General features: G+C 41.8%; 1 protein-coding gene across 1 annotated transcript in view; it reads right to left on the bottom strand.

Moving 5' to 3' along the window:
* Positions 1-1,888: 1,888 nt before the first annotated feature.
* ell (elongation factor RNA polymerase II) overlaps positions 1,889-23,012 on the bottom strand; it is a 44,596-nt gene continuing 23,472 nt past the window's right edge. Inside the window, exons 3-12 of the mRNA XM_035737611.2 lie at positions 21,601-21,722; positions 20,459-20,622; positions 19,042-19,292; positions 13,376-13,500; positions 7,141-7,267; positions 5,509-6,091; positions 5,066-5,132; positions 4,726-4,897; positions 4,519-4,563; positions 1,889-4,425 (exon numbers count right to left, since the gene is read on the bottom strand). Of these exons, the coding sequence (XP_035593504.1) occupies positions 4,309-4,425; positions 4,519-4,563; positions 4,726-4,897; positions 5,066-5,132; positions 5,509-6,091; positions 7,141-7,267; positions 13,376-13,500; positions 19,042-19,292; positions 20,459-20,622; positions 21,601-21,722 (1,773 nt within the window). The 3' untranslated portion in view covers positions 1,889-4,308. The remainder of the gene's footprint in view (positions 4,426-4,518; positions 4,564-4,725; positions 4,898-5,065; positions 5,133-5,508; positions 6,092-7,140; positions 7,268-13,375; positions 13,501-19,041; positions 19,293-20,458; positions 20,623-21,600; positions 21,723-23,012) is intronic.

The following is a 23,012-nucleotide window of genomic DNA, read 5'->3' as shown; positions in this document are numbered from 1 at the left end:
TTAACTGCACCTGTTTGAACTTGTTACCTGTATAAAAGATACCTGTCCACACACTCAATCAAACAGACTCCAACCTCTCCACAATGGCCAAGACCAGAGCTGTGTAAGGACATCAGGGATAAAATTGTAGACCTGAACAAGGCTGGGATGGGCTACAGGACAATAGGCAAGCAGCTTGGTGAGGAGGCAACAACTGTTGGCGCAACTATTAGAAAATGGAAGAAGTTCAAGATGACGGTCAATCACCCTCAGTCTGGGGCTCCATGCAAGATCTCACCTCGTGGGGCATCAATAATCATGAGGAAGGTGAGGGATCAGCCCAGAACTACACGGCAGGACCTGGTCAATGACCTGAAGAGAGCTGGGACCACAGTCTCAAAGAAAACCATTAGTAACACACTACGCCGTCATGGATTAAAATCCTGCAGCGCACGCAAGGTCCCCCTGTTCAAGCCAGCGCATGTCCAGGCCCGTCTGAAGTTTGCCAATGACCATCTGGATGATCCAGAGGAGGAATGGGAGAAGGTCATGTGGTCTGATGAGACAAAAATATAACTTTTTGGTCTAAACTCAACTCGCCGTGTTCGGAGGAAGAAGGATGAGTACGACAACAAGAACACCATCCCAACCGTGAAGCATGGAGGTGGAAATGTCATTCTTTGGGGATGCTTTTCTGCAAAGGGGACAGGACGACTGCACCGTATTGAGGGGAGGATGGATGGGGCCATGTATCGCAAGATCTTGGCCAACAACCTCCTTTCTTCAGTAAGAGCATTGAAGATGGGTCATGGCTGGGTCTTCCAGCATGACAACGACCCGAAACACACAGCCAGGGCAACTAAGGAGTGGCTCTGTAAGAAGCATCTCAAGGTCCTGGAGTGGCCTAGCCAGTCTCCAGCCCTGAACCCAATAGAAAATCTTTGGAGGGAGCTGAAAGTCCGTATTGCCCAGCGACAGCCCCGAAACCTGAAGGATCTGAAGAAGGTCTGTATGGAGGAGTGGGCCAAAATCCCTGCTGCAGTGTGTGCAAACCTGGTCAAGAACTACAGGAAACTTATGATCTCTGTAATTGCAAACAAAGGTTTCTGTACCAAATGATAAGTTCTGCTTTTCTGATGTATCAAATATTTTATGTCATGCAATAAAATTCAAATGAATGAGTTAAAATCATACAATGTGATTTTATGGATTTTTGTTTTAGATTCCGTCTCTCACAGTTGAAGTGTACCTATGATAAAAATTACAGCCCTCTACATGCTTTGTAAGTAAGAAACATTGCTGATTTTACAGGTTATCAAATACTTGTTCCCCCCACTGTATATTGTGGCTTATATATATATATATATATATGCATGTATACTCCGTATTTTGGCAAATTTAGTACAACATCCAGGAACTTTTGGCATACTAACTATAGCCATACTATGACCAATAAGCATACTACTAGATTCGTCATAACTAATACGGTTAGTGAGTATTCGAACACAGCTCCTGTTTCACTGTTAACTACTGCACTGCTGTCATCTCTACATTCCATGATAATGCTAAGTAAACACATATTGATCAAGGACAGGTGTGATAATATACAATGGGGCAGGAAACGCAGTACATTCAACAGTAAAACAAATTATGAAACTGGGCAATTCAAGTACCAGAAATGAGGTGTAATTTAGAGCTATATGGGAAGAGCAATAGAAAGTGATATTTTGCTGAATACACAAAACATATCAGGCCAGGACTGATAAGGGGGTGAAATCATGTTGTTTGGCCTCTGTACTTGACATTTGTAATTCTTTACAAATTCTCCCCAAATCTCAATTACACATGTGGTTTGTGTGTTTGAAATTCCATACAATAACCTGCAAAAACTGTCTCAGAATGACCAAAATAAAGATTTTAAATAATTTTATTGAAAGATCAGTCCCAGACCCTTATGGTTTCAAAAAGCAGGCTTTGGGTTTAAGCGACAACATCCCAGACTGTTTTCCAAAGCCATCTCTTTGCCAAAACAGCAGCATTTGTAATCATATGAAAACTTATACAACAGGTCACTTGGCACATCCAATTCATACCATGGTGTACTGTTCTGGCAGTTAATACTTAAACACAACTTGTTTCATATCCAAGCAAATGCATTTACCATCTTTATTGATGAAAAGAATGGATTGACCGCAAGTGAAATGTATACAGTAATCATATCAGAATGTCTCTATAAAACAACAATGAGAGTATGAGACCAGCGAAAAGTTGCTTCTTATTTAAAGAGCTCATCATTACTGGGTGATGACAAGAATGGATTTTGGTCACAAAACATTCACCAGACCCCAATGTTCTCTTTCCAGATGCAATCTGTCAAATGAATCTTTCAGCATCAGCCATGTTGCGTAGTGTTTGGATTTCATGTGTGATGAAACAGTAAACTTACATGGAAACATCTAAACAGAGGCATGTAGATCCATTTGAAGTGAATAAGAGCCCCACTCACATCTTAACCGAAGGCTTGATGACATGTTATAGGGAAATACTAGTTTAAAATGGGATGTTCAAAACAAACCAAACATTTGCTCTGAAATGGATTATGTCAATTCCTGGGAGAGCATCTTGTTTTGGTATTAATGCTGGTCAGAACAGTCAAATAGTTTCCATATTGATGTTTAAAATCAGGGCTTTGCATGTCGTTGGGAAGCTGTTTCAAGTAAAGATACTAATACGGGTCATTTTAAGACATTCGGAAAGCATGCACTGATGGACAAAGTGAAAATACACATTTTGACAAAACCCAGGTAAGAGTAACTAATATTTGCAACAAAAGTGGACTTTTCATATTCACATAAAATGGTCAATATCAGAAATGCATTAGTTGACTAGACCAAACTTGACTGAAGGGATTGAGAGCTTAGTGAAGAACAGTTTACAAAACGTTACAGCTTTTCTGATCATTTCAGGGGCTTTCGGGACACGTTGAAGAGCTGTAATACTGTAGCCTGGCAGATACACAAGAAGGATAATTGAGTCATCCACTCCACTTGGAAGATGTGAGGCTGGTCCTGGGTTAACAGTCACCATGACAATCATATTGATGAACAAACACGGGGTTGAAAAAATATATATATTTTAAGAGCAAATGGTTTGTATTGACTAAAGGGAAATTATAACCAACATATTCCACTACATTGAACAGAGAAAAGTTACAATAGTAAATGCTGCTGCATGGGGTATACTAATATCTTCCAATTTATGATTAAAACAAACATTCTGTTGAAGCTGATTATTCCATCTTCCCTGTTTGCATTAGGTGATACAATTTTGCCTGAGGAGAGTGGGTTTTGCACATTTCTGACAGTGAACTGGCTTTACAATTGCGTAGGGAAGCTGAAAACAACCTTGCCCCACAGCAGATTGGCATAGCCAAGTACCATCACTAACTATAATTACAGTTTACCATGACCAATTATGAAAAATACTTGACCAGCCTGTGTTAACCCTTTATATTCATTAAGCTCCTATCAGCCGAGGATGCAGCTGCGCTTCCATGATGTCCTTCTGGTTAAGACATATGAACAAGAAGTAAGAAAAGCCAAACAGAGGCACCTGTGCAGGCCTGACTGGAGTTTTTATAGCATTGTCTTTATTAATTGATGGGGAGTTGTATCTCTTTAAAAGGAAACAAATTATGAATAGCAACAGATGGATAATTTGATGGCAGCTTTTGCATAAAATACTGGCTGACAATCAGGATGAAGAAAACAAACAAGACACTGCCTTGTAGTACTGATTGAGGAGTGTAAAATTATAAACAGATCTTGTTACCCCTATGTCCAAAAAGAAAAAAATAAATTAAAAAAGAAAAACATAGTAAAATAGTTGATCAGAAAATGTGATATCACAATCCATATTTTTTTTCTCTGAAACTATTTGCATTTGGCTTAAGATCTGCTGACTCCCTTTCAGTGTCACTATCACCCCCCAGTCTACAAACCAGGAAAGGCTGCTTGGAGATGTCCAAAGAATGTGGATTTTCCATTTCTACTCTTTGAGAAATCTGTGTGCACTAAGGTGGGCTGAGAGTATGAGAAACACCACCACAAAGCTTTTCCGGATGCAATGTAGCTACACAACGATCTGGCCAAACATGCCACAGTCTTAAAAAAAGAAAATATAATGTGGTCTGCTTTGTCCTCACTAGTGCTTTTGGCCCCAATGAGGGGAATACTCCCTTCATGGCATCTTTAATAAGTACTTTTCGAGCAAGCAGAATCCAGTTTCTTTCTCTGTCTGGTTTCCAGAGAGAAAAGAGTAAATGTCAAACTAGTGCCAGTTATGAAGTTGCTGATGATCATATTCTGCTATAAGTTTCTTTATATGTGCCAGTTTGTTGTGTAGATATTCACAGCGATTCTTCTCTTGGCTATAGTTTCGATTCGTCTGTGAGGGATAGAAAAACAATCAGTATTTGCACAGAAATTCCTTGAGCAGCTTTACAAAAAGAAAAAAAGAAATCACAGATGCAAAGCTTACCTTTTTTATTTTACGATACTCTTGGAGTATCTGATTGTGGATTGTCTGTAAAAGAAAATACAAAACGATTTATAAAATGGATCAATCAGTGATTTCATTCAAATTTTAATCCTGAAGTCGAACATGAAAACAAAAACTCCGGACGGCACCATAGTGCAGCTGAAGTGCTTAGGCAGAACAGTAGTCACAATGCTCCAGGGGGTGTACCTTGTACTGGTCTGTGCCTTGTTGGAGCTGCTTGAGCTCAGTGTCGAGCACAGTGAACTGCCGAGTGATGCCCTCTATCCGAGAGTGGAGGCCACGGTACTCACTGTACTCAGTATTAAAGTCATTCTTGTAGGTCTGACGCTGCTCGGAAGAGCCAATCACGGTATACTTCCTGTTCAGAGGGGGGGAGGGAGGGAGGGAAATGCAGAACTAAGAAAGAGGAGTGATTCAATGAAATACCTTTCAATTGCGCACTTTCCACGTCGTCAAGATCTGTTGCTGGAAACAGTCATTTCATTATTCATGTATTGTGGTTTTGTAAGAAGGAGGAAGTGCTTACGATAAATAGTCTGCCATCTCAGTCGATGACGAAGGAACACTGGTGTTGTTGCACATTCCATTGAGATCTGAAAGGAAGCACAAGGTGACTTTGTAAGATAACCCTTCTCCATTGAAGCCGATACATGAAGACTCACTATTTATTATCACTTACATCAGTCAGGGCTTCCATTCACAAGAACGCAGACTGCAGTAATCTAGGTATAGTGTTCATATATACATTTGATCAATTCATGTCAATTGGGACAAAATCAGATATTTGAACTGTAAGGACGAGTATGTGTGGTCTTTCCATTGTGCAAAATGTCTGATGAATTACCCGATTTAAAACTCATGCTTAGCAGTAGAGCTTCCCAATTTTGCCAATCGGTCACCTGATTTAACTGAGTACCAATGTGATTACTACAAACAATGACTATAGATCTCTATACTATGACAACTCACCTGTGCTCCTGTGTGGAATACTGCTGCTCTTCAGGTTGTCAGGGCTGGAGGTGATGTCACAGGCCTTTCTTGGTTCAGGAATACGCTCCTCCACTCCCTTCCTCTCCCTCTCTTTCTCCCTCTCCTTGGACTTTTCCTTGTCTTTGTGTTTTTTGGACTTCTTCTTGGACTTGCCGTGCAGGGAAGGCGAGGAGCTCTTGCCTCGGGGCCTGTCGAGGCCCATGTGTCTGGGGGACGAGTGGCCCAGGCTTGGTACGGAGAGTGCTGCAGGCCCAGAGAAGACGGGTGGCTGGCTCAGTCTCTCGGCCATGGCTGCCTCCTGGCTCTCACAGTCCCGGCCATTGTGGCTGGAGTCATTGCTGACGTCAGAGAGTGGGTCGAAGGGCCGGGGGATGTCCAGCAGGGGGAGCTGGGAGCTGGATGTCACACTGTCTCCTACTGCCGCGACCACAGCCCCGCTCACCTCCTTCCCATTAGAGGAACTCAGCTTGCCATTTACTGGTCCCGCTGCCTTGTTGGCAAGGTGTGATATCCTGGGCTTTTTGTTGGCCAGTGGATCGATGAAATCTGCAGCCGGCCGTTTCTGGCAGAAACAGAGTTTGAGGCACAAAATGAAACTGGGAATGTGGACTCATTTCACCTCTAAGGATTCTGATAAAAACTATGAGCTATAGTTTCTATTGATGACACATCAAGATAAAGAATATATACAAAAATTAAGTTAATGTGCTGTGCTGGTGAGAAGTTGAGGAGAAGGTCAGAGTAGTCAGAGTGAAAGGGAACTCAGCAACACTGAGTGTATGATAACCGTGCCCTTTCCACACAATGCATGGTATTGTATTACTAACAGACTTCATTTTAACCGGCCTACACTAACAACTTTAGAAGTGGCTGACCTAATCACAGCGGAGCAGGAAGTCCTTGGTTCTGAAATAATACTAGGCCCAGTTTAAAGCCCTGTGGATCGGCACAGCTCCTTAACCTGTTTAGTTTGGCAGAACTCCTCGAACGTCTCTCACCAAACCAGACTGGCCACATAGACAATTGCTCCGCTGTGGGTTTCTGTTTACAGCTAGTGTTCCAAAACTCCCTCTTTTCAACACCATTGCACGTTTGTGTGTACGAAGGAGGGGGAGACTGGAGTGTGTATTTGCTCATGTTTAAGGGAGGGAACGGAAGGGAAAGGACATGAGGTGTCTGAGGTGAAAACCCAGAGGGGAAGGAGCTAATAATAACATCTATAGTAACTCCACAGAGAACAATGAGACAGATATTTCCCTGGATGTATAAATGCTCCTTGCTTGTTCTGCCCACTATGACTAATTTGCTCCCATTGGAAACGACAAGCTGTGGTCTCTCTTGGTTTAGTTATAAAAATCTTTGGTAACTCCTCCTTAGAGGACGCTCTGTGAGGACGGTGGAAAAGAATAAAGGGGTGGAGGAGCATGGCGCGTGTAGCTCAGTTGGTAGAGCGCAATGCCAGTGTTGTGGGTTCGATTTCCACGGGGGACAAGTATGGGGGAAAAGTATGAAAATGTACACCCCTCACTACTGTAAGTTGCTCTGGATAAGAGCGTCTGGTAAATGACTCAAATGTAAGAGAAGGAAATGGAGGAAGAAGAGTAGGCTTACCTGCAACGGGGAGCTGCTGGACAGCTCTTTGGGAGGGCTCACTGGGAGTGGGACCTCAACTGGAGGTGGCGGAGCCACTGTGGTGGTGGTCGTGTTCGGAGTCTGACTTTGGGCCTGACTCATTTTCCTAAAACAAAGAAAGTCACAAACTGAGTCACCACACAGTGAGACATAAATAATACATTGCAGAGAGGCCAAAATTTTGACTTTCATTATTTGGGCGAAAACTTTTGAGTTCAGGTTAAATCTATTGCTGAAGTAGGTCGAGGCACATTGGGGCCATACCTGCGAATATTAGAAAAGTGTAAACTTTCTCAGGTCTCAAAATCAATCAGCGTAGTTGCACTTGATGAAATACTACATACTGTATATCCACCAACCAATGGCATTTCTTAAAATAGGTCAAATTGGCCACCAGCAGGATATTTTAAACCTCCAGATTGAAGTGTTGAATGCCAATATAGCATGATGCATTCTTGACTAGGCTACTAACATTAGACAAAATGCCAAAGGCAAGTCTTCGCATATAGGCCTATGACAAAAATCTAGTTTTTGCTAATCCGTTACACACACACACGCTTCTGTGGGAAAAAGATCAAGGTCTATACAACATTTAATGCACATGAAAAAATAAATAAATAAATAAAAGCGTCAAAGAGCCATGGCCTTTTCAATTGGCCGTCATGTACCATCATCGCATCCTGGTGGTACACACTGCCAAAGAGTTTGACTAAATTGACAGTGTACATTAAAAGGACAAATCCGACAACACTGAAAGATAAAATAAAAAGTGGTTAAAAAAACAATATGTTTGGTGAACAAATGTTTCATTTTGGCATTATAATAAGGTTGGTAGCAACATGGAAAATCTTTGTGGAAACCTGTTGCAGCTCAAGTCGACAAAGAAAAGCTAGCTAGGTAGCCAGTCAGCAAATGTAGCTACACACAATAATCCCAAAGACAATATCAGCATGCAAAGTAGCTAGTTCACTGTAAAATCACCTAAACAAACTGCACTATCAATTTAGAAGTCTAGCTCATTTTTTTTCCACAGCAAGAGAGTTGCCATATTAATACAATAAACCCTTTTTCATTTTCAAGCCAATTAAGAATATCGTAGAAACTTGTAATGGTGTTAGAAATGCAGTAATTATTATATTGTGAAAAAAAGTAATTTGAATATGTTGCAGGAGAATAATTTGCCCTTATTTAACTCGCCAGATCATTTCCCATCAATGGATGTCGATTTAACTCGATTGAATGCTATGATTAAGCAGTAAGACACAAGTGGGTATGGGAGCCAAGTGGTTAGTGTTGGGCCAGTAACCAAAAGGTTGCTGGATCGAATCCCCGAGCTGACGAAGTAAAAATCTGTCGTTCTGCCCCCGAACAAGGCAGGTTACCCACTGTTCCCCAGTAGGCCGTCATTGTAAATAAGAATTTGTTCTTAACTGACTTGCCTAGTTAAATAAAAGGTTAAATAAAAATATGGCCAATATACCACGGCTATGGGCTGTTAAGCATGAAGCATCACAGAGTGCATGGATACAGTTGTTATCCGTGGTATATTGGCCATCTACCACAAATCCCCAGGGTGCCTTATTGCCATTATAAACTGGTTGCCAATGTAAGTGGAACAGTAAAAAGTATATTTTTTACCCGTGGTATATGGTCTGATATCAAATCAAAGTTTGTCACGTACGCCAAATACAACAGGTGTAGATCTTACAGTGAAATGCTTACTTACAGGCTTTAACCAACAGTGCAAAAATTGTATTACGTGAACAATAAGTAGGTAAAGAAATAGAACAGTAAAAAGACACTATACAGTAGCGAGGTTATATACAGTAGCGAGGCTATATACAGTAGCGATTAGTCATGCGGTTAGTCAGGCTTGAGGTAGTATGTACATGAAGGTATGGTTAAAGTGATTATACATATATGATGAACAGAGAGTAGCGGTAGCGAAAAAAGAGGTGTTGGCAGGTGGTGGGACACAATGGAGATAGCCCGGTTAGCCAATGTGCGGGAGCGCTGGTTGGTCGGCCCAATTGAGGTAGTATGTACATGAATGTATAGTTAAAGAGACTACGCATATATGAACAGCTCTCAGCCCAATCAGCATTCAGGGCTCAAACCAGATTTATAACTTTGCAGATATGCATAACCATAGATAAATCCGACAGGAGAGTTTGAGTGATGAAAGTTGGACAGAGGATCTTAATCTCGGAGCAAGAAATACTTGGACGAACATAATAAATTAATGCTAGGTTATTTTCTGCCAAATGTGCTGTTATTTGCCAGATAAGGTAAGACTACAAACCATTATAAAATAGCCCATTTGTGAGATTGACTTGTCATTTCAATAGGCATAGGCTACAGACTGATTGCAATTCAACTTTGCCATTGTTTGCTTAGACAAAGGCAGGTAACCTATAGGCCTACATCTCATTTCAGATTGTCTAAGCAACTGTAGACTATATGTAGTCAAGATGTAAACTCAATGATTTAGCAGCTTGCTTAGTTCAATTTAAGATTTATTCAACATGAATAGCGAGGCGATTTTGAGGTAAGAAGTGCTTGTGTTTCCCAAACCATGCTGGAATAGGCTACTGAGGATGGGGTCATAACTTTAAATCACGGAATTGAATATTAATGTATATGAAGTGAATATGCTTGTCAACAAAAGTATTTTGTTTTGTTTTTTAACTTGTAGCCTAATCTGACCGCTGTTACCGTCAACTGATCGGCAATTGCGAGAGCTTTGAAGGCTTCCAATTTAATTAACTAAACATGTCCCTTAATAATGGCATAATAACATTGAAGTTAGGCTTTTTACTAAATTGGTTTGCCAGCTACAGGTAGGCTACACAAGTGGCACAAATTGATTTGCAATGACTTCAGTGATATCGTCATTTCAACATATGTATTGTATCAAATGGTTACTCACAATGGCATATAAATTAATAGGCTACTTGATGGCCAGAGGAAAATGTATCAGTCTCCACATTTAATGCAAGTTTCATTGAGGACTTTTGTCCATGAAAAGAACCACGCGAGGGAGTTCCATAACTTCCACTTCAAATTCTCTCTTGGCCAGCCCCTGAGACCCAAGAATTGAGCATGTGAGCATGTGTAAAACCCTTCGCTTTATATGGTTTTCCATGAGAAAAGGTGACATTGGAATGAACAGAATTTTGCAAATATATCCAATGCGCTCGAGAGCGCCTATAGTCGTTTTTCCTGTGCTTTGTTGCCTGATTTCTTGATGTGCATCAGTTCTTGAGCGTTAATGTTTTATGGAAGAAAGGTTGGAAATAGGTGTCTCCGTAATGACAACGTGAACGCGATTGGTCGACAATCTGCTGGGTGGGGCGTTCTACGTTCCTTCATTCATTGGATCCATATCTCCTTTCTATAATATCTCTAGGATTTGGCACCATGCGATGCACCCCCCTGGACTAAAGGGGCAGACAAATAGGAAACATTTGCAAGACCCTCTGTTAAATTACACATTTCCTGAGGTCAGAATATCAACAAAAAAAATATTTAAAAAATATGATCAATGGCTCATTCAAGAGTTGTGACATCAGATAGTATTGAAATCTGACATGTATGATAGACGTTTTTGCGATCTTAAAGTCGTATTCTTATTAACTTCCAATGTAGCGAAAGAGACTTCATCACAGTGCTACATCATGCAGGACGGATTTCTGCCTGCTTGAATGCCAATAACTCACAGATAAACATGAAAACATTAAATGACCCAGGTAATCAACAGATCAGAGAAGCACAAAAACAACATAACATTCAACAAACATTTTTGTTAAGGAAAACACTTCACTGCTGTCCTCGATTCAAAATAGCTCATGTGATTATAATTAGGCATATAAAATATTGTACATGTAAAGTGTAGCCTACATGTCTATGTAATATAGCAGCGATTATTATTTAGGTAGCAGTGCCAGTAGCCTGTGTGTCAACAAGATATTTAAATGTATTTGTAACAGTTATTTACAAGATTTTGGCTCCACTTCTCAACACAGCAACACAATAAATGTAATTCCACATTTCAAAAGGGGGATTTTTTTTTAATGTGAGATTCAAACCCTTTCCATAATCTGTGACAATTATGCAGAGCTAGGCACTACATAGAACTATTTGACCAGTCAGTCAAGCATGAGATCTAGTTGTTTTTTTATCAGAACGTGCCGTTCGCTTTCAGGAACAAGTGTTGGATTATGTCCAACTACACCAACGTGTTTAATTGGATGATATGGAATTTGAATCATATATAACCTGCACAGCTGGTGGTGATTTTAACACAGAGCTAAATCAGCCAGGTTATCAGCGGGGAACAGATAACATAGTGTGTGCTCACGAGCAACTACATTGACGGTTTTAAATTACTAATGCGCATTGAGATGGAGAAAAAGTTTAAACAAACCTTTTCTAATGTTCTGTTAAGGGATTTTTTTTATCAATAATGACTAATTATGTATACATTTCAATCAGGACTGACTAATCAGAATACTATTATGTTACTGTATGGATGTATGAATATTCTTTTAATCCTAGTACTGAATATAATGTGTGTAATTATAATCAAGAATTAGAACAATGACTGGCTGTTCCTTGGTAGAAACGAATGAACTTATCGTCAGACTGGCTAGAATGCTTATCTACACAGGAAGACCTTGGCTCGGTCATAAATGATCTAAATTGGTGGGAACGATGTAGGAAGACTTGAGAACTAAACTGCCATTGTACCGGAGTGGAGGAGAGACGGGACAGTTCGACACCTAATGAAGTGATTTTCAGTTTATAACCTGTTGTAAATTGTATCATGTTCAGTACTCTCGAGAATAAACGCTAGTGATTTTGAGACTGGTCTCCACCCATTTTATGCAAATAAGCTTCTTACAAATCCTTAGAATTGGTCGGAGTGTATTAATTTAATTGGGTATTAAACATATAGGAATTTAATTCCTCTAACATGTTCACAAGTACAGCCCCATTGAGTTGGCAAGTCTGCAATGAAACTAGTACTAGGTGGTTGTGTTAATTCATAGCACCAACTCCATATTTAACTCTATTCCCTGTTCCAATGGACCTGTGACATATTGGCACATATTGACAGCATTATGGTGGCCTTGCTCTACATTGTTATTTTCCTCAACTCAATGCCATTCCGTCTCAGACAGATACAAATAAAACTGACCTGGTTTAACACAAGTCAGACATCGTAAACAGATCATTGACACAGACTTGGGTGAGATGTTAAGTTACAGTTGCATAAAAAAATAGAAAGGGTGTGTAATGTGTACATAAACAGAAGGTTATTTGTGTATGTTGGTAGTGTGGACAGTAGGGGGCAGTGGGATACACTGGGGAAATCTCCAAACCCCACCCCGACAGAGAGCGAGTGGTAGGGAGGAGAAAGAGGGAGAGAAAAAGGGAGAGAAAAAGGGAGAGAAAAAGGGAGAGAAAAAGCGAGAGTGCGCTAGAGGGGTGGAGAGAGCAGACTAGGGGAAAGGCTAGCACACTGAAGACGAGCAAGCCCAGGCCTGGACCTTGGACTAGTGCCACCTCACACATGGATCAGCATGTGCTGGAACAGTGTTGCATCACAGGCCTTCCGATCATTTTGCTCACTACTCTTGCGTGACTACAGCTGGTGTTCAAACTTTAGGGGAGGGAGGGTGGTCAGCTCATAAGCTAGCCAAGCTTAAAGTCCAGTCCAAAAAGACATATGGTTGAAATGTATTGCTTTGGGATGACTTCCACAGAAACATTTAATAATTGAGTGTGTGAAATATTCCCTGCTATATTGAGTCCAACAAACTTTGGGTCAACTCCGTAAACCCAGCTAAGACCTCTGCAATGCCTGCTCTAAATTTAGCTGGGATGTGCATTTCCTTACTGCCCCAGATCTTAAAAAAAAACAGCTTTTTCCACTGGGTCCCACCAAGAAAAAAAGCTAGCTAGTTCTGTCAACAAAACAGGGCAGAGGGAATACTCAGAGCAGGGATCCACACAGAGAGAGCAGTGCCTGGTTTCAGACTAGAATCAACTATTCCCTGAGCATACCTGATAAACTCCAGAAACCAATGTGGGGATGATCCCATTATTGCTGGTTTATGCTGCTGGCAGTTATTGACATGTGGAGCTACACACAAAAGTATTGGTTTAATATGGCATGCGGTATAGTAATATAGCACCAACTAGCACATACCGAACAAGGATCCGCTTCAGAAGTTGCTGGTCTCCCTCAGTGTAGCCTGGCCAGTCCTTCTGAATGTCCTTAAACAAAGAGTCCTTCAATGTGAAGGTGTTGTCTCTCCCATTTAGGTTAGCCACCTAGAGACAAGCGACAGCAATCAGTATATTACAATAATGCCATGATGCAGTATTCTGGAAAAATGCATTTCCTAAGCCTGTTCTCAAGAAATGCACCACTATTAAATACCCTGCACCACTGGCAGTGAGTGACTTGTTTGCAGTGGGCTTCAGGGCCAACTAGGACTTACCTGTAACTACAGGCTAAGCCCTGGCTCTAAGTGTCTTGAAGGCTTGGGTCCTGTGACTAATTTATCAGTTGTGGGACAGAGCTCAGAAGGGCCCTCGGTTTGCCAAGGTCCAGCATACCCAACCTGTTGTGAAAAGCACTCTACCTTATGAGCATGGGTGTTATAAGATGGGTGGCACCGGCCTGAAATATGATTGACCTCATGTGAATTGGGGGGAGGGGGCACTAAGGGTGGCCAGAGCACTGTCAATCTGGCTCAGATTAGAGAGAAAATACAGTGCGTTTGTTCTGGCAGTTTAGTGGGCTGGCTTTGGGACCAATGTTCCCTCTATTTCCAGCACCAAGCAAATTTCAGGTCTGCTGAGCACAAACTTGGATGTCTTGAAAAGTCAGTGCAACTTCCAGCGTGGGTTCGTTGTGAGCACAGAGGCTGTACCTGCTTTAAATTAAAACTAACTAGGGTTGTCCCGACTAAAAATAATCTTGGTCAACCAAGAGTCGTCTGTTCTTTCGACCAATCGAATATATAGATATATAGGAAATTGACATCCTATGTTTTTTAATCAAATTAACTATATGCACTGAGCTTGTATGATGTTTTAAGCGAACTGTTCAATTAAATATTTAAGACACAAAAATTACGAGATTTAGTCTGCCCGCACTGACGAGCAACCGTTGTCTCTCTTCCCTGCTGCTTGCGACCACCACAGAACATCAACAGTGTGTATCGTGCTGCTGAAGCTGCATCATAATTACAGCCATTTCTGACTGAGAAGTTGTTACAGAAATCCCTAATTTGTTTAGGAAAAACAATCCCTATTCCCTCAACCCTTGCTCTCTTTACGTGATGTATGCAGATGACCAATAGGGCCTGACCTATAGCATATCATATTCACATAAATAAATCGATTATAACAAACTCTGAACACATAACAGCAAAATGAATGCATAGGACTTGACAAATAAACCTGAAATGGGGGAATGTTTACTGGTTGCTCAGGAGGTAAAGGGGAAGTCAGATGTGTGGAAAACAATTGACTTGTGGAAAATACTGATCAAGAAAAAGGAGCAAGTGCTGCATCCCTATTAGGTGTGTCAAACAGGTGCTGTTATATTACAATACAACATTTCTGAGCGATTGGAACAATGTAAAAAAATTAATAAAAATGAAGTGTACCAGAGAGGCTGTTTATTACAGCAAATACTAAAAACAGTCATTCATTTGTAATTGTAATTTCTGAAATGGAACAGTTTAGGCCTATTTAATATTCAATGGTCACTTTGCTTTTTTTTATTTAAAAAAACAAATGCTTTGATTGCATTTCAAATCATGAATGACTGTATGCGGTGTTATGACGAACTAAAAATGAATGATTGATACAGTAGCCTATAAAAGTATTGAAATATAGACCTAAGTAAGTTACGGTATTAAGAATTAACAGGATGCGCTCTTAGGCCTACAGCTTGATGGTGGTTATACAAGGCTGGGGGCTCCCAAGCGGCGCAGTGGTCTAAGGCACTGCATTATCAGCCTGGTTCGAATCCAGGCTGCATCACAGCCGGCCGTGATTGGGAGTCCCATAGGGCGGCGCACAATTGGCCAAGCGCCGTCCGGGTTTGGACGAGGTAGGCAGTCATTGTAAATAAGAATTTGTTCTAAACCGACTTGCCTAGTTTAAAAATATATATTTAAGGCTGCTATACTAAGCCTATTAAATGATAATGAAATTAATTAGCATTAGCAATAACAATGAGGAGATCAAGGTTATAATTATTATGAACAGTGTAAACACAAATTTAATTATAAATATTATCCAATGGAGAAAAAAAAGTGTGAAGCCTTTATTACAGCATAGCAAAGATTAAAAACAGACTCATTTGTGGTTGCCTGAGGCTTGGTGCTTACAGAGCCAGTAGGCTATTAAACACACAAACAAGCAGGATCTGTCTTATTTTAGTAGATAAGGATGATTTATAAAGCCAGGCACATTTAACAGTTAGGCTATTGATTAAAGACCTAATTAAGTTGGGGTTTCCTCTCTCCTCACTTTTCTTATACAATTAAGACCAGGGCTGTTGTCTCATCTCTATAACTCCGCTGCCGCCTCCGGTGCATTGTTCTCAATACCAATATGCTGGATACCTTTGCTATTATGCACATAGCAACATGGTCTAGGAAAAGGCGCCAATTCAACAGCGCACCGACGTGTTTCAGAATCGCTATCCAACGCGGGAGAAAGAATGTTATTTGTTGCGCCATTGTTCTTACATATAACCATATAAAACTCAGTAAAACAGAAACGTCCCTTTTTCAGGACCCTGTCTATCAAAACAACTTCACAGATCTTCATTGTAAAGGGTTTAAACACCGTTTCCCATACTTGTTCAATGACCCATAAACAATTAATTAACATGCACCTATGGAACGGTTGTTAAGACACTAACAGCTTACAGACAAGACAGTAGGCAATTAAGGTCACACTGACTCTGAAGAACACCAAACAAAAGATGCCCAGAGTCCCTGCTCATCTATGTGAATGTGCCTTAGGCATGCTGCAAGGAGGCATGAGGACTGCAGATGTGGCCAGGGCAATAAATTGCAATGTCCGTACCGCGAGACGCCTAAGACAGCGCTACAGGGAGACAGGATGGACAGCTGATCATCCTCACAGTGGCAGACGACGTGTAACAACACCTGCACAGGATCGGTACATCTGAACATCAAACCTGTGGGACAGGTACAGGATGGCAACAACTGCCCGAGTTACACCAGGAACGCACACTCTCTCCATCAGTGCTCAGACTGTCCTCAATAGGCTGAGAAAGGCTAGACTGAGGGCTTGTAGGCCTGTTGTAAGGCAGGTCCTCACCAGACATCATCGGCAACAACGTTGCCTAACCCACTGTCGCTGGACCAGACAGGACTGGCATTAAGTGCTCTTCACTGACGAGTCACGGTTGTGTCTCACCAGGGGTGATGGTCGGATTGCCGTTTAAGACATCCTCCTCCCTCATGTCGTACCCTCCTGCAGGCTTATCCTGACATGACCCTCCAGCATGACAATGCCACCAGCAATACTGCTCGTTCTGTGCGTGATTTCCTGCAAGACAGGAATGTCAGTGTTCTGCAATGGCCAGAGAAGAGCCCAGATCTCAATCCCACTTCTGGGACCTGTTGGATCGGAGGGTGAGGTCTAGGGTCATTACCCCAGAAATGTCCAGGAACTTGCAGGTGCCTTGGTGGAAGAGTGGGGTAACATCTCATAGCAAGAACTGGCAAATCTGGTGCAGTCCATGAGGAGGAGATGCACTGCAGTACTTAATGCAGCTGGTGGCCACACCAGATACTGACCGATACTTTTAATTTTGATGCCCCCCCCCCTTTGTTCACAGACACATTATTCCATTTGTTAGTCACGTCTGTGGACTTTGTCAGTTTATGTCTCAGTTGTTGAATCTTGTTATGTTCATACAAATAGCAGGTGACAGTGAGAGGAAGTTTCTTTTTAGCTGAGTTTACCATTTCAGTAGCACATGTCTTAGAGTGATGGACTGTGCCATCCCCACAGCCTCCACAATGGATCAGTCCACTCAGACAGGTTTCTTGTACACAATGATCACCATTTTTTTTGCAACTTGCTCGACTCAAGAAATCTCGGTCGACCAACAGCCTATCGACCAAACCGGGTCAGTCCTAATTTTAACAGTGGCCAAGTAGACGACTGTGTCTTTGATAATGTAGGCCTACCAGAGTGGCCTACCATAAAAAAACAATGCAGAAAATCAATCCAACAACATTTTAACATGGAAGTTGCTGTTCTATCCTTTAGCCTACATTTCCAGCCATGTTGTATTGTGTTTGATGCAAGAAACCACAATCAAATAAAATGCATTAATCACATACCATCATCACTATAGAGTATATGACATATGTACTCTACGTATTGGCTACTTAGTTTATTCAAGCCTGTCTAGAAATACAATACCCCTTTAATAAGACATTAAAAAGCTTGACTCGCTTTTCAAAGAAGTCTAGGAATGTACACGTTTTGTGCTCTTGTAGGAAGCAACCACTCCCCCATTGTGACCGGAAATGAGCTATAACTGGAATAATAACTCATCAACTAGCAAAAAATACGAACATATGGCTACATGGAGCCTTAGTTTTAATCTCAAAACAAGTGCACCTATTCCTGACCGCTTGTGCCTGTCAATGCAATAGAATCCAACTCCGACACGCTCTGCAAAATCTCCTGCATTGTTAGTTTTGCATTAAGGTTGGGTGATATTTGGGTAGAACACTACGATATGTTACTCCAGAGATCGCAATATCATAGTTTTACTACGTTAACAGGGACAAGTGTTTGAAGTTCAATCTCATGCTTCTCTGCTCGGGCTGGAATTTCTTCTGTGCGGCAGAATCAAGGGCTCTGCACGCAGGAACATTGTTTAGGAACATGCAGATGCCTTGGAGCAGGTGCCAAGGCTGTTGGATTGTCTGGCTGGCTTTAGTACCATGGAGAGTGCAGCTGCATTGACTGAAACCTGAATAGTGAGAGGTTGAAGATGGATAGCTAACTGCTGTTTGACTTGACAGGAAACTAAACGATTGTTTTTAATCTCAGCGCTCAGCTAGTGTGAAGCAGCTAATTGCTGTGTGGCATGCGTTTGTCCTAAAATGTTAAGCATCCCTTATCAACTGAGTTGAATGAAGCTACAGCAGCCAAGTTGATAATGTCTGGAATATTTTTTGCTGTTCTCGGAATCACATTTTAAAGCTGAAATCCTTAGTTGCTACATCAATTTTTTTTTTAAAGTATAAATAAATTACAGATACACCTCTTGATTCTTGATGAATAGGAGCTTAGTTCAACTGTCGTATCCCATCAGAACCCAAAATAAAAGATTACTTTACGACAATGTTTATAAACAATGTAAATGTAAACGAACACTGTATAGCCTCAAAACATGGTTAAAACTATCATTTTGATTTCATGAAAGGTAATTCCTTGCATCCATAGCGCTATCTACGAATTTGAATGGTTACATTTCTTCAGGCCCATCAATCAGATTTTTAGCAAACCTAAGCCCATTTTTTATTGTTTCAATTGCGGTGACTAGTTTTAAAACTGTATAGAAATGCAGCTTTCACAACATTTCTTGGGGGAAGAAACCACTGAACTAACTTGAATATTCTATGTTAATTTTCAAATGAATTTATTTTAATAAATTAGGGCAGATACAAATTAACACAATGCATCAATTTTCAAAGCTATTTGTGATACCCCAAGAACCCATGACTAGTTTTTGCCCCCCCATTAAAAAAAATGTCTAGAAAACCCCTGCCTATGAGTGTGACTGACTTGACTAACCTGTTGCAGGAGGCTGTCAAGAGAGTCTTTGTCGAAGGGCAAGAGGCCGTCCTTCTGCAGGCGCAGGATGAGCTCCGGCTTCCTATAGGGCTTGAGGGCCAGAAGGTGGATGAGGCGCTCCCTCAGGGGCCTCTGCTGCGCCGTGCTCTTCTTCCCCGTGCTGCTGGAGATTATGACAGGCCGCGACGTCCGCCGCGACGGAGCGATGTCAGACAGGCCAGGCGCTGGTTTCCGGATCTGCACCTTCTTACCTGAGAAAAGAAAAGCAACATTGTTGTGTGTAAGAAAGGTTGAGACTTTGTGACATCTAACCATGAGAGGTTGGGTTTGTTATGAGAAGTTCTAGGGTTATCTGAAGTTCTCTTCAACAGAGAAAAGAAAACACTCCTATCAGGGTGAACTTTATGAGAGAACCTACGTTGGCTAGAAAGTTACCACAGTACAATTAGTTGAACAAGCTGCTTCCTGGCAAAACAGCCACATTAATCAGACACATTAATCCGACATCTGTGAACCTGTGATGGTGTTTGTGGTGACTGGGCAGTTAGTTGGTTCGTTTGAGTCAGAGACGTAACTGTGTGAAGCTCTGAGCACCTAACCATCCGGCCAGCCCATTGGGCCCCACACAGGGATCCATGAGCATGCAATTATCCCTACGCTGTGAGCTCAGCCATTTTCACCAGAATTAAGGTCATACGGAGATAGAGTGTGACTAAGGCACAGCTTGGGACTCAAAATAAATTAAACCACACCGTTTCTGACTTCCTCTCCAACAAGTCATTTACAGCGTATCCTAGAAGCTTTATAAAAAAAAATGCATAACAGATTACGGTGTTTCGGTTCTAGGTACACTTCTACTTCGTTTCTGTTCAGGGCTACTATGGTCTTTACTGAAGTGCAGCAGAAACAGTTTCAGTATGCAGCTCTCCTGAGACTAGTAAAAAGCCCACAGTCTGATGTTCACTTGAAGCAGCCATGCATGTCTCTGTGTGTGCGCGCGTGTGTTTTCAGTGTGGAAATACAATCTCTAGACTGGAGGCAGCTAGGATAGGAGGCTAAAACTGCCGCTGGACAGGGCATCACTAGGAGGATGAAGAGCTGCTTGACTGATGCGGAAATAACACCATATTGAATTATAGCCAAGCTGATGAGCCTGCCACTGCTCTGGCTCACTGTCGCGGGACCCAAACACGCCCTAATATGAGACCGCTCACCATCAGCATTCACCCTGGATTTGAACCGACATGAGGGAAAGTGTCACAAAACAAAAACAGGAATGCAAAACCTCTAATACAGTATGCATACAGTATACATATCCTAGACAGCGCTACAGGCCTTTTAAATTAGTAGCCTGTGTTCTGTTCGACTGAGGGCCTTACCACAGCTGAGTGTAAAGCGTAATGTCTTAGGGCCTTACCCACGTATCTCCCCCCAGGCTTGATGACGATCGCACCCCTGCTGCGGGTCTCCTCCTCTGCCTGAGCCATGCTTTGCCTGGCCTTCTGATAGGAGTCATCTGTGGCACACACAGTGATCTTGTCCTGGATCCCACCCAGGCAGTCCAGCTGAATGCTCCCTTCACTGGGACAACGGAGGAGAGGGTTACACAGAAACAAAGACCAACAGGTCAACTCACTCCCACGCTTGGGGAGATTATCTTAGCTTCCCTACAAAAACTGAGTCGACATCCAAATGGCATTATCTTACAGTTTGAGGAACATGTAACGAAAACAGAAACTAAATCAGTGCTTTTATTGCAAAAAAATGAATACTTTTTTAAAAATGTAACAATTTAGCCTTTCTTTATGCTGCCCAACACACCTTGCTGTGCTAATATTCATGGCATACCACTGCCTTGAGTGCACCATCGTTTGATTGTCTATTCAACTGTGGATTCCCACATTATTAAACCAATGTTGCACCAAATCCTATTCTTTCCTGGTTTTCCCTGCCTTTGATTCCTCCTCACGTTGATGACGGTTTGGCAGGGGATATAACGGAATTGGCAGCCCTCAGTGGCTCTGCCCCGGGTTTATAGCGGAATTAGAGGCTCATGAGGATCCAGGTCGATGGGTGAACTCCAGCCGACCCAGTCTCTCATTAGAAATAGTTGAGGACGGGTGTTAAAAAAACTAGACAGTCAGAGCCAGGACTCAGTTCCTCTCCTTCCACCTCAAAACGCAGACATCTGGCCCAATTCAATTAATTTGCTCAACATTTGTCTTTGATCAGACTGGGAGGCAAATAGGACAGAAAGCACACATGAGAGCAGATGGCACTCACTGCACCAAAGCCTGTGATCAGGAAGTTGTCCTCCAAACATTTATCAGAACTCTCCTAATCCAGTTCATCTCTTGACCATCTCTTAACTCAATTTAGCCTGTCCAAATATACTTTTTCAAACCTACTGACAGAGTAGCTTCATTCCAAAACAGAATTAATTTGAAATAAACAGTGTCAACTGTGTTTGCATGCATCAATGCTTATTATGCATGTATATGAGTGATGAATGTCTCATATGTCGAAGAGGATGAGGCCAGTGCCTCTGTGCTCACTCACCTGGTGATGTACTGCTGAATGCAGTCGAAACTTCCCTGTGGGTTGTCTCTACCAACATTGGACAAGTAGAAAGTAAACGTCCGCAGCTCATTTGGATTTTCCGACCGTGGTATTGAGATTTTCTGTGGACGGAGGAGAAAATTATAAATCAATGGCCGACATTCTTCACGAGAGTGCATTTAAAATATCAATATAGGAAAGGTCATCCATAATCTGCTCCATCCAATACATCCAGCAGCTGATGTCACAGATTTAGAGAACAAATCTAACAGTCTTGTTTGCTGAACGTCTCACTCAACCCAACTGTGTCAGTAGGGCGTTTGGGCCACCGAAATCCCGAAAAGCTTAAATGCGCCTTGGGATAGATTCTACAAGTGTTTGGAACTATTTTGGAAGGATGCAACACCATTCTGCCACAAGAAATTCCATAATTTGGTGTTTATGGTGGAAAACGCTGTTTCAGGCACCGCTCCAGAATTGTTCAATTGGGTTGCGATCTGATGGCCGACACACACAACCTTTGAGAGCCCTCTTTCAAAGTCACGGAGATCTCTTCTTCTAGCCATGGTAGCCCAAATAATGGGCTACTGAGAATTTTTATACATGAAGCACGATGGGATGTTAATTAACTCAGGAACCACATTTGTGTGGAAGCGCCTGCTTTCAATATACTCAGTATCCCTCAATTACTCAAGTGTTTCCTTTATTTTGGCAGTTACCTGTATGTGTACTGTAAAAACAAATGTACAGCATAGGTAGGTGTCTATCATGCTTGCATGGTGGCGATGTGGGAGGATGATGAGTAACAGGGTGAGGCTTGAGGCTAAAAGATGGGAATTCATAGCTGAGCTAGGCTAGTCTACAAGTCCCCACTGATCTGTGACACTCTGCTTGTTTAACTGGTAATGTAAGTAAATGTAACAAGGAGTAAATCGTTACACATAGGTATTTCTGAAGTAGTCAAGCCTGCTTAGCCATAATTGCTCTACTGCTCCCACGTTACAGGTGTAGCTTCTAGGCAAACTTGGGAATGAGTGAAATTACCACCTAGACTACTGCCCAGCGCGGAGGCCTCTTAATTACAGGGTTCGTAGCTGGCCCACACATCTGAGGGAAAATAATTAGCCAAACACTGGGCTGCTTTTAAGAGACCCATGTGATGCAGATATTGGGTTTTCTTGTAAAACGGATCCCGATTCCACTATCACTATAGACAGGTGATGGTTGAGCTGTCAAAGTTCCGTTTTCAGTGAAACGCACTGTAATATTCTTCAAACAACAGTGAGTAGGTTAAACTGGTAGTGAGAGTTTGGAGAAAAGAAGACCGATTTTAAAGCCATATGCCTTTCTCTCCTACAATGGAAAACAAATTCTGGAATTTGGGCCTGGACTCCCATGAGGATTTTAGTTTT

This window comes from Oncorhynchus keta, chromosome 26, assembly GCF_023373465.1.
Source record: "Oncorhynchus keta strain PuntledgeMale-10-30-2019 chromosome 26, Oket_V2, whole genome shotgun sequence".
Taxonomy (NCBI): domain Eukaryota; kingdom Metazoa; phylum Chordata; class Actinopteri; order Salmoniformes; family Salmonidae; genus Oncorhynchus; species Oncorhynchus keta.
The sequence above is the reverse complement of the archived record's forward strand: the minus strand, read 5'-3'. Positions and strand labels throughout refer to the sequence as shown.